The 12,474-nt window shown below is 39.7% G+C and overlaps 1 protein-coding gene across 2 annotated transcripts; it reads right to left on the minus strand.

The window, feature by feature from the left end:
* Window positions 1-68: 68 nt before the first annotated feature.
* Window positions 69-8,083, minus strand: LOC108827372 (uncharacterized). Of its 2 annotated transcripts, XM_056994349.1 has the most exons (23): window positions 7,891-8,080; window positions 6,918-7,795; window positions 6,722-6,837; window positions 6,326-6,534; window positions 6,013-6,132; window positions 5,785-5,913; window positions 5,581-5,706; window positions 5,351-5,406; window positions 5,158-5,257; window positions 4,644-4,761; window positions 4,280-4,489; window positions 3,835-4,159; window positions 3,493-3,586; window positions 3,165-3,273; window positions 2,826-3,088; window positions 2,601-2,725; window positions 2,097-2,331; window positions 1,826-2,014; window positions 1,468-1,754; window positions 1,181-1,388; window positions 847-1,086; window positions 687-772; window positions 69-473 (listed from the first exon to the last, which is right to left on the minus strand). In XM_056994349.1, exons 2-23 carry the CDS (start codon window positions 7,661-7,663, stop codon window positions 314-316), a joined length of 4,251 nt encoding a protein of 1,416 aa, XP_056850329.1. In that variant the 5' UTR covers window positions 7,664-7,795; window positions 7,891-8,080; the 3' UTR covers window positions 69-313. The 2 variants fall into 2 exon arrangements, with proteins under 2 accessions (XP_056850329.1, XP_056850330.1); XM_056994350.1 differs by having other exon boundaries at window positions 1,181-1,382; window positions 6,918-8,083.
* Window positions 8,084-12,474: the final 4,391 nt, after the last annotated feature.

Raw genomic sequence — 12,474 nt, forward strand, 5'->3', positions numbered from 1 at the left:
AGGTGTAGAATTCGAATTTAGTTGAATGTTTCAAATTGTTCTGCCTTTATATCAAAATTTCAATAAAATTAGATTTGAACGTATAATATATACTGAACTTTTTACATCATGCATAAATAGAATAAGTTAACTTTCAGTTTGGTTTTAGGATTATTGATCTCCATCTAAACTCTCTAGTTTATAAAACTAGCGTTTCATCTGGCAAAACCTACACCAGATAACCCACCTAACAGTGAGAAGCGAGAACTACCTACTTGTACTTCTTTTAGCAGATTTACATGATAAATAATATGCCATCTACTCATTTCGTTCGTCAAGCTCCAGATTCATATGCCCAGAACGTGTCTGGATCGGGACAAAGAAGAGAAAAGTCTGATACTTCCAGATTCGCGACGTGCCAATCAAGGAACCAAGCTTGTATCCACTTGAGTAACAAGAGTATTGTTGGTAATACCCACCACTTATCATCATCTCTGCCCAAATACATACACCAAAAATTACAAAATTATGTACTGAATATAGTAACAAATAAGAGAAGTTTGATGTTCCATAAACAAAAGATTAAAACTAAAGACCAATTACGATCAAAAGTTCTTTATGTGGGAAAATTAAAGAAGACACAAGAACAAATGTGGGATAATTAAAGAAGACACACGAAAAACACACAGAAACACTATTTTTATTACCTTATGGCGTTCCAAATGTTTGTCTTATCACTTAGTTGGCCAGAGAAAAAAACGGAATGAATGACACCGCAAACGAAAGCCATAATCTGCAAAAATAATTGGGAATAAGAGATATTAGAGAGAGAGAGAACGATGTCAGGTTGTTGCGGTATCAACTTACGACGTTGGTTAGAGATGTAGCGTTCCAAAGGGCGTAGACACGAGTAAGTGAAGCTCTTCTAATTTCTTTACTTAATAACGCGTTAAGGCCAGCCGGGAATGGGCAAAGCAGAGCGAGAGGGAGAATCACGAGGATAGCGAGAAAGGCTGCAAGAGCAAGCCAATAGAACTGAAGCAATGCAAGGACCGTGACTGAAAGATCCGCAAGAAGAAGGATGGAGATCAAACGTAGAAGGGTATCCTGCATTGCATACACCACATGAAGATTTTGCTTTATATTAAATCAAAAAGATAAATCTGGAGAATGATTATTAAGGAGTGGAGAATATGTAAACCTGACGACCAACGGGTCGTGTATTGTTTAATAAGAGAGAGAATGGATAAAGTAAGTCCCTTCTGTACTCCAAAGATTGTAATGAAATCTCGTTGATGAGACCTCCGTTTATTCCACCATTGATTCTCTTCCGAGATAACCCATGTCTTGGTTGGATCAAGTCTTGTTGCAACTCGATAAGAGAATTGCTGGGACATGCAGAGCTGTTCCTGGAAAACGGAGTTACCATCAAGTAGGTTAAGTTTCTTAGCAGTGCGTCAAAGAGATGCACAATCTATTATGGCTCACCGAGGGGACTCGTCGTCACTTCTGCTGAATGAAACTGATTGGTTTACAGTGTTCAGAGGAAAATCGCCAACAAAAACCAAGATACCAAGTTGGTAATATCCAGAAGCTGTAGCTTGAAACCATCCAAGCTCAATTCTTACTCCGTGGAATTCGAGTTGAGGATTTCCATGGCTGTTTACCCACCTAATGACAGGAAGTAATGCTGAACGAATTGATCCATGCCTCACAGTCCTTAGCTGTGCGTTTAACCCGGCAACAAAGCGGTGCCAAACACTTGGCGGTATGTGCTGGAATAGTGATTTGGAGCCTTTAGGAGATTCTCAGAGTTCAAATAAAATACAGAGAGAAGTAAGCTAACCTGGCCTAGAAGATTTGTTAAGAGTGCGTCACTATGAAGACTATAGGGTGACATATAACTTCCATCTCCACCAAAAAGTATGCACATGGGGAATCTTTTCTGTATAATAGAGACCATATCTACACGCTTCTCGTCACCGCCAAGAAAAAAGTCTACGTATGCAACCATCAGATCCGGAGTGGCTCCCACCTGTTTAGACGTTGGTCACAGATAGTCAGAATAGCTGATTGTGAAGCAACGAGTATAACATTAGATAATAAGGAAGCCGAACCTTCATGCCTTTGTAGAGAGCTCTAGACCTGCATGAGCGGAGGCAAGAATGGTCATATTGAGATTTTACGTATTGCTGAAGGCGATGAATTTTTCTCCTTCGACGCCATTGTTTCCAAGACCAGGCGCAAGGATTTGCGAGAACTGACAATATGCTGTGCACAGACCCTTCCCACCAATCATACGCAGCGGTAGAGTTGACCTCATCAATAAATCTGTTAAAAGCATCCTCGTACCTGCAAACAAGAAGTGTACAGAACAATGAGTGGACATGCCATGTAATGAAATGAGCCAAACGTCAATGTCACACTGGCTAGCAACGAGTAGGACTTAAGAAAAATGAAAAGGTGAAAGAGAAAAGCACATAGTTGTTGTAAATAAAACAAGTAGCACAAAAAAGAGAAGCGACTATCTCAATCAAGAGTTTTTAGCTCAACCACTTCATTCATACACTCAGTGGCATCTAATCGCAAAATAATTTGACCCAGTCAAGTTGTATCCTTACACCATCTCGATGATTGCATGGGGACGAGAGTAAGGGAGATGCCAAGGTTCCCTGAAAGTGTTTGGACCCATGAAGTACATACGGTAAGCGTGGGTTTGTGTAACGTCAGATTTTGCGCCTCGGACCTAGAACGATTGGAAACAGGCCAGAGATTTTGGTTGACTCCGAATGTCTTACAAGCAAAACAGAAGATTTGGGGACAAGACAATACTCGCAGCACCATACCTCAGAGAGTGACAGAAGATGGGGTAAACAATGAGTACTCTGGTGCTCGATGGAACTGGCACCATAGAGACTTGATCTTAGCAATCTGATACTTAATGTGCTTAGCAACAGACCCAAGACTACCACCACACAAGATAGAAGAAGAGCACAAGGAAATGGCCCTCCAAATGTATAGACCAGATCTTCCAGAGGTGTATAGCAGTTTGGTAATCTGTACTTGTCAGATACACATTTGTAGGGACAAAAAGGTTCACTAACTCCTCCTGCAGATTCAAAGTTTCTCCCATCAGAAGACTCTGATCAGGGAATGGAAGATAAAAGCACTATAAGATAATATACCTCGTACGTATACGAATTTTGCACGGCTTGGAAGATGCTCAGGTGGGCAGGGTGTACAAAGACGCTTGTTAGAACCTTCAACATTCTTGAAAGTCCCAATGGGGCATTCCTGAAACAACACACGAAGCCAGAGAAATCTAGAGTATCAAGCACAAGCAAACAAGGTAGATATTTGCCATGGTAGTAAAGGAACGATATTGCGCCTGTCTAATTTCGCAGTTTATTACACCGACTTTTCTGCTGAAATTGTACTTAAGCAGAATTGAAAAAAAGTTACATATATGACCAGTGCCGAAGCTATTACAGCATAACAAACCATAAGACTTACCAAGCAAAATGTACCATAGAGTCCCTTCGGACACTTTTTCCCAGTCATCGTTCCCCCTTCCCCTAAACGGCCACCATTGTCCCCTGCACCTCCTCTGAAGACATCATAGAGCAAGCAATTAAAGTGTTTGATGCTAGAGACTCTGTCTTGTACTATTTTCTTTATGCCAAATTTTGAACGTATCTTGGAAAGACAGTTTTTTATATGCAAAACTCTCCATGGCGACATAGTACTAGGAATCAACGTGTGTATGCATGCCTTTACCCTAGTAACTACAAAATACCCACAAAGTAGCTAACATGCAAGGGAGATTGCTTTACTTATCATGATAATGATGCATACCTATTACTAATGGACCCCTTGACGGTTGCAACAGGAAAATACTCATCACCAGTGTGTAACATGTCCCAGTGAAAATGAAGTCTTCCACCTCCACCCCCACCTCCCCCAAGAGGGCCACCTCTGCCTCCTCGAACTGATAGAGATGAATTCTTTGAGAGTTGAAGCATCTGAAGAAAAAGAAGAATCGTCCCACCAGATCCGCCACCAACTCCACCGACCAAAGATCTGTTACCGTTTGTTATTGGCTTTCCAAGGCTTTGGCCATCAGAGCTTAGTGATCCACGAAGATTAAGCGTCAAAAGAGGAAAGTGGATGGAGCCAATAACTGAAAAGGTGTAAAACAAATTTGTATATGTGACATGACAGTGCCGGATGAGTTATCAGATAGTTCAGAGTGTACTACTGGATGCCAGCTTTACTAATTTAATAGAAATACAGTACTGACCAATCATCCCTCCACCAGTCACATTCCCATATGATTTATCTGGACTCTCAGCTCCGCTCCCCAACTCACAGGGAAAATCCGGATCGCCGTAGGTATGACCTCCATTGCACACGCTCCCACCGAAAATGCCTGATCCCCCTCGCCCTCCATGCCCAGCACCACTACCAGCCCCATTTGAATAGAGTCCTTTCCCCAGGCCACCACTGCAACCTGTCATAGCAATTTTTATGCATAGAATCAGAAACCAAATAAATCTTCTTGAATACAAAGAAAGGTATTTAAAATTTTAAAGACAATCCTGCTGCAGCGAAAGGGCAAACAGCTCTAGGAATCCTGTAAAATGGAGTTTCAATGATTTACGTACCAAATTCAGATGCACTGATCAGGCCTTCATTAGTAACTACTACCGTTCTTGCTCTATGGATTTGAATTATGCTTCCTTTAACAATGCCACTCACAAGAATGTCCTCAACTCGACATATCTAGAAAATTAAAAGGTTGGTTGGAAGCTATAAATAAAAGAAATGCTAATTAGGAAGCAGTCAAGTCTGGTTTTACTCGAGGGGAGTAACACAGAAAGGACTAACTATGCACAACTAGAGGTTACAGGATAATGGAAGTCGCAAAATTTTGACTTAGATTATCAAAAAGTTTTGACCAGCCTAATAATTCATTAGTAGTAGATTCTTTACTTGTGCTTTTACCTAGTAAGTAGTACAAAATCTAACTCGTGCCTAAAAGATAATTTCGGACCATCAAGATACTTCTTTCGGACCATCAGGATACTTATAATTTCGGACCATCAGGATACTTATAATTTCGGCCCATCAAGATACTTATAATTTCGGGCCATCAAGATACTTCTTTATGAAGCTTACCTGAAGGGAAAAGGATAGTGTATAATTGACATGGCAATCATCTGGCGGACTTATCAAGTCTATTGGACATGTCTTGCTCTCACAAAGGGTATGAGTAACCCTGTAAAAGAAGAAGAGATTTTCTAGCAGAAGCGTTTCAGTTACTAAGTCCAGCACAAATCACCTTCACAAAAATATAGGAAGTAACACTCACGCGTTTTTGCTTTCGTCGTCGTCTAGTGGTGCCTGAAGTATGGAACCTGGTCCAACCTGAAAAATTAAGGAACTGTTAAAAAAAATTTGCATACTCCACCAATGACTGTCGAAGTAAGAGTTTGAAACAGACAGACAAAAACATGATCTCATAATAGCATACATGATCTTGATAGATATAACCAAATAAACAGAAGTTGAATTACATAATCATGTTAAACGAGTTCTTACAGTTACGTTGTAAAACTGAGATAAGGAAAGTCTCTGGCCTTTAATTGCATCTCCAGGACCAGTGAGCGTCAACATTCCTTGACCATATACACCCAAGTTCGCATTAGAAGTAATGATGGAATTTTCCTACAACAATACGTAGTCAAAACCTGTCTTCCAGTCCAACCAACGGAAAAAAAGACATGATAAGATTTCCAATAATACCGTTAGAACTACAAGGTTGCGAACTTCAAGGACAGAGGAAGGCACTGCAGGGTTTCCTTCACCATCAATTTTAATTACAGAATTCAACATGAGCAGTATCTTCGTAACAAGTCGCAATGCACCATAAACCTTCATTCAAGGACAAAACAACTTAACAAAACATATTGATAAGCAAGACCGTAAAAGAGAAATAAGATTGTTACTGAATGGACAGGAACAATAACCTGCCTTTATAACGGAGTTACTCATTAAAAGCTCTTCTGCAACAAGCTCAAATTCTGAAACTGGAAAATTTGATAACCCAAAGACAATACTGCTTCCACGATAAAGACTGATTTGACCTCTGACCTTCATAATCAGAGAATGAACATTTAAGGGTAGTGCCAACTCGAAGTATTTTTAAAGAAAGAGATTCAAGTCATTCATATTGTGATAAATACCATGGACTAAACAAGTGAACACGGATCACAAACAAATCAGGACAAAGAAAATCATTCAAGACATTATCGGAGAAAAGAAAACATTTCAGAGACTAACTGACCTGCATTCTGGTCCAGAGCAACGGAACCAAAACTTTTGCATGATTATCTACATAGATGTTTGACCAGGGAGGCCTCGTAGGAAAATCAAGCAAAGGAGTTTCAGTCTCTGTAGTCATGTTATCATTCCCAACCCTCAAACTCGCCAATTCTGCATTAAAGTACGTTCCAGCTGCTCCAGCATTTTTGGGGCATCCGACACTTGCACCACCTGCAGTCAAACAGAACCAAATAATTTACTATACACAAACTGCTAATATATCAGAAGGACATCAACATTTTTTCCCATAATATGGAAAAGCCGGAAACAATTTTCAGAATGGCTTAAAACTACTTGAATGCACAAGCCTATGTCAATTACATGAGTCATTAAAAAGGTAGCAAAAGAAAAAACAAACCATGCACAAGAACTCTGACATCTTCTTGAATGCTGTAACAGTCAAGGGAGATCCTTCCTCCACCACCACCACCCCACCCCCTCCCACCAGACGCAGATATTTTACCATAACCCTTCCTAAATCAAAATCAACAAGTTAGCATCCCATAGTAAGATCAATCTCAACAAGGTTGTAAATGATTTGAGATAGGACTCACAGCTTGACGGCACGAACAAAGATACTCCCTCCAGATCCTCCTCCACCACCACCGCCTTCCTCTCCACTATCACCACCATCAGCAGAAACAGAGCCATTCAAAATCATCATCGTATCCTTCAAAATCACCCTAACACGACCTCCACCTTTACCACCACCACCCGCGTTCAACCTAACACCTCCTTCACTCCCATAGCTCCACGGATCATCCAAACTCGACCAGGAATAAACATCACCGCCCCAATAACTCGACGCATCGCTCCTCACGCACGAGGCGCCTCTCCCGCCGTGTCCTCCCCCACCGCCGTCTTCCCCGACCGGCGTCCCGCTGGTCTGAGAAGGCGGCGGACCGGCCAACGCCGTCGCGTGGATGGAGGAGTCTCCCTCCATGGTTAGATTCGTAGCGGAGAGGATAACGGATCCGGCGAGGATTCTCGCCGATCGGCTGACGTGGATGGTTCCGGAGAGGTTGAAGGCGATCGTGCATCCTTGGATCGGGCAATCTACTGAGACGTTCGCGAGTATGTTGAGGTTCCCTGCTCCGTGCGCGTGAGTATCGGAATCGAGACGGAGGTTTGAGCTCAGTGTGCAGGTGGTGTCCAGCGATCCGACTCCTTCCAGGTCGTGACACGTCACTGAGGTGAAATCGCGAGAGAGTGACACGTGGCTCTCTTTTAGTTCAGTGCCTTGGTAACATGGCGTGGACACTAGAAGGAGGACACACAAGAAGAGGAGTTCTTCGAGCATAGCGAACAAATCGGTCACACTCACACACTACGAAACGGCATCGTTTTCGATTCCGTAAAGGCTCACGCTAATCTGAGTGAGTTCACAACTATCTCCATAAACAAACAGCCTCGATTTTTCAGATTTTCCTCTCTGCGACAAGGAGCAACAATCGCATGAGAGAATCAATTGTGAGTAACGGCACAAGGGAAGCTCCTCGATAATGGAGAAAATGGAGTTGATTAAACCTGATTACAGGAATCGAGAGAAGGAAGGTACGGATCTTGAAGAGAGTGAGTCAAGAGATGGTCTCTCTCTTCTGTTTGGCTTTCCTTTTGTTTTCTTTCAGCGTCTACGAGAGAGAGAGGAGAGACTGATATGGAGTTGAAGCTACGGCTGGCCTCCGCATTGGAAAATTAAATATTTACCTTTTGCGGTAAATATCTTACTTTATTCAAATTGTTAATAATTTAAGGTAAATCAAATGTGATCGTTGATTTAATTATGTCTATTTAATTCACGACTTTCATTGGAAGATAATTTAATGACGGAGACTACGACACTGATCATCATCTTTTCCATGAATCACGAAATTGCCATTCTGAGTATGACGAACCATTAGGCAAATTTTCTGATGCAACTTTTTCTCTTTCGTCTCCGGACATCCAATAAAATATTAGGGACGGTCAAGATAATACCAAAGAAAACAAATGAAAAGATTGATCTTTCAAATTAAACTATAGAGGCGGCCTTAATCGATCAGCTCTTGTCAGTATTGCTGACGTAAGACTACTATAAAGTCAGAAAAATATAATACAAAATGTGTCGCAGCTCCTATAACTTTTGGCATGTAATAGTTGAGGCGTGACAAAAGCCAATATCAACGAGAAGGCCCAACTTGATTGCAAATCTAGTGTGACTACAGAGCAGGTATACTTCAGCTCACGGCATCTCGCCGTACGTTTGTTTTTCTAAATTCCAGCCCGTGATATAGAGTGAGTCGCTTTCAAAATTTTATTTTATTTAAAACTAAAACTAAAACCTAATGATGATGACATATAGCCGTGAAGAAACACGGTTGGAGAGGAGAGAAGTTGGAGAGGAGAGAGAAAGTAGATCGGTGGTGTGTTCTGGCCGATGACGATGGGCTTTCTCAGTCATGTCGTCGGCCGGGAGTTTTCGAGTTTTGTTGAGAGTTTTTTCTGGTTGTTGTTTCCTGCTTCCGTCGGTGCACCGCCTTCTCGGTGGCCGGTCGGCTTTTGTCTCCGCCGTCGCTTCTGTTTCTACAAAGGAGGATGGTCGGCTTAGAGCTACCGCGTCACCATTCCTTTCGGTTGACGGCGGATCTTGTTTATTTTCCTTTTTAGGTTTTATTTCGCTAGCTTGTTCTGCGTGGTAGCCGTGAACGGTTTGGTTCCGTCGGGGTGAGAGGCGCAGAGAGCAAGGGTTTTTAGTGTGAGTGTCGGTTTGGTAGTCGGGAGAGTTATGAAGATCTCCGACGGTGATTTGAAGTTGTTTCTCACTCGATCTCCTTTTCTCGGTGTTCTCGGTGTTAGCAAAGGATAGTGAAGAAGGAGACCTCGCTGAAGCGATGGAGTCTTTCCTATGGAGAACACACTGGAGTCAAGGCGTTTGCGGTGAGGAAGTGGTGGAGTAGCCGGTCTCCGGTGAGGTACGGCGGTGCGGTCAGGATCCCGGTGGTGAGATGCATGCGGCGGCAGCATCTTTTAGATTTTAGGGTTTCCTGTGTATGGGCCGTGGATCCGTGGGCCTTTGGACGTGTTTGGTTTGTTTGGCCCGGTTTATGTTGTGGGCTTCAAACTTTGTATGTTGTTGGGCTTGGCCCGTTTTCTTTAATAAAATTTAGATGGAAAAAAAAAAAGATGACATATAGCCAAACACATAAGAGTTTCTTGTCTGTTTCAGGTCAAACGAGAAACGGAGCGTTTCGTGTCGTTTCGTATAAGATATTTGGGCTTCTAGGACCATTTGGGTCCCGACGAAGTATCTTTTAAACAAAGGCCTCGTGACGTGTTGACACATGTTCAAGGTCACAAGGAACAGGTTTGGAACGAAAACGTGTAGCGAATCACTGGTTCAGACAAGCACTACGCGGAAATCTATACTGTTAAAGCAGGATCTTATTGGTTTTTTTATTAAAAATACCCCTTTTTTTAATAACATTGTATATTTCATTAAGGGTAATTAAGTAATATTAATAACAAATCTATATTGGGTCATTTTTTTTTAAATCCAGCACATTGCCCACATCATCTCTTTTGGGCCATTTGGGCCGATTAACAAATCACATTCAATTTTTTTTTTCGGATTGGGTTCGAGTCGGATCTTTCCGGGTCCGGGTGGGTTCGGTTCTCATGCATAAGAACCTGAAAAATAACTAAATAACCAAAATATTTAAAACGGGTTCGGTTATTTATACTCAGAGTAACCAAAGTATCCGATTCAGTTCAATTTTTTTGTATCCAAATTACTCAAAAGTAACCAAAAATATCCATTCTATACAGTTTTTTTGGATAAACTTTTATCCAAACTATCATATTTTATCCAAATACTCAAAAGTACTAAAAATGACTACTATAGTTAACTTATGATATTAATTTAAAATATTAAAATAATTATAAATATAATTATAACATATATTTTTAGATATATATTCACATTTCGGGTATCTTCGGGTACTCATTTGATTCTCGATTCGGATCGGGTTCGGATCGGTTCTTCGGATATAGCAATTTAGAATTCATTCGGATATTTATTCTGGGTCTGATCGGGTTCGGGACCCTGATTTTTGGGTCGGTTTTGGGTTGGTTCTTCGGGTCCGGATATTGTGATCAGGTCTATACTCATTTAAAATGAAACACGATAAAGAAAGATAAAAAGCTTAAATCTTTTATAAAAAAAACAAATATATGAAAATATGACATTTATTAAATATTTGTCAATTTAAAAAAAATAAAGGAAAATAAATCCGCGCTTTAAAAGCACGGGTCAAAATCTAGTATTTATTAAAAAAAAAACAAATAAACCAAGGGCGTGTAGTAATTATAGCAATATCACCAGACATAACCACCAGTCCTCAACTGCCGGTAGCTTCAGATAGCTAGACTGCAATAAGAGGAGGATATTTTATGTTACACCGCGAAATCAAAACATATCAGCTCAGAGTATGGCATAAAACTTGCACGCACCCAAAAGGCACCAGGTGTTTTTGTTTAGAGACGTGATAGCACGATCCCAAGCTGCTGAATTTGCAAAAAGGGTTGACAAAACCGTTGCACTCCCACTGAAACGAAAATAACCGCCTTGAGAATTCTGGTTCATAAAGTTTCCAGGAAAGTAGGAAACTCTCCCTGTGCTCCTTGTGTCGCATAATCAACAGCATAGCAATTTCGGTTTTTGCAAAACATGATTTTTAATTTTAGCGGGAAAACAAGATTTTTTGGTTTTGACGGGAAAACATGATTTTACGGTTTAAACAGAAAACATGGAGTTTTCGGGTTTTGGCGGAAAAACGTAAGTTCCTAGTTTTGATAAAAATACATGATTTTACAGTTTTAATGGGAAACACGATTTTATGATTTTTGGAGGAAAATACAGTTTTCGGTTTTTGACGTGAATTTTTTTTCTAGTTTTAATGGAAAAGCAAGATTTTTTTTTGTTTAAATGGAAAAGCAAGATTTGTTGTTGATTAAAAACATCTGGTTTTAATGGAAAATCAAGATTTTTCAACGTAGACTAAAACCAAATTATACTTTGGCTAAAAATAAAGATACAGTTGTTAGTTTCATTCAACAGCTGTTATTTATAATCAACAGCTGTTCGTTACGTTCAACATTTGTTGTTACATGCAACAACAGTTATCTTTTAGTATTGATTTGAATGGTTAATTGGATATAGACATATAGTTGACCCAAGAAAGTTAAACATCAAATATGCATATTTACTAATAAATTCATAAAATTGAATTATAATAAAATTGACATTGGTATCCAGATGGTATCTCAAAGGTTTTCTACTATAAATTAGTCAATGATGTCAATTCAATAACTCAAAAACTTTTGTTGTGAACATTTTTGTGAATCCAAAGAAGAAGAAAACCATGAAGGCCTCAGTTTTCTTCATTGTTGCATTGCTTGTTCTCTCATGTAAGTTACTCTATGTTTAAACTATGACATTCAATTAGGGAGCATATATATATATATATATATATATATATATATATAGAAATGCAAATATTTATACATACATGATTTAATTATAGGTTCATCATCAATGATAATGGGAACTAACTATCACGAAGACCATTGCCATGACTACCGAGATTGTGAAATATGGTGCAAACAATATGTCCCTGAACCTAAATGTATCAACCACATTTGCGATTGTAAACCTCCACCTTCGACCTCTCGAAGAGTTCTCAACGTCATCTGATTCTTTCAAATTGGATAATTGAATATGATAATGATTTTATACATGCATCCATCAAAATAAATCTCTTTCTCTGTGGTTTTACTTCATAATATGGTAATAAAATAATTTTTTTTTCTTATTATATGGAGTTAGTGTTTATATCTTCGTCTATGAACATGCCGATTTTGACCTCATTCCCATGAAACAAATAAATAGGGCCTAGATTCAAGAGAAAAAAATAGTGACCACATATATTTGATTTAGAGAAATTTCTTAGGATGATTTTTACGTCTTTTTACCAAAAGAGTCATCTAGAAAGAAAATAATCAAAAAGTTTTATTAAAAAGCAAATAGACATTTATATCTTTAGAGTTAATTAATTTAGAATTAGAATTTAAAGT

Source organism: Raphanus sativus, chromosome 9 (assembly GCF_000801105.2).
Source record: "Raphanus sativus cultivar WK10039 chromosome 9, ASM80110v3, whole genome shotgun sequence".
In the NCBI taxonomy this organism is placed as follows: domain Eukaryota; kingdom Viridiplantae; phylum Streptophyta; class Magnoliopsida; order Brassicales; family Brassicaceae; genus Raphanus; species Raphanus sativus.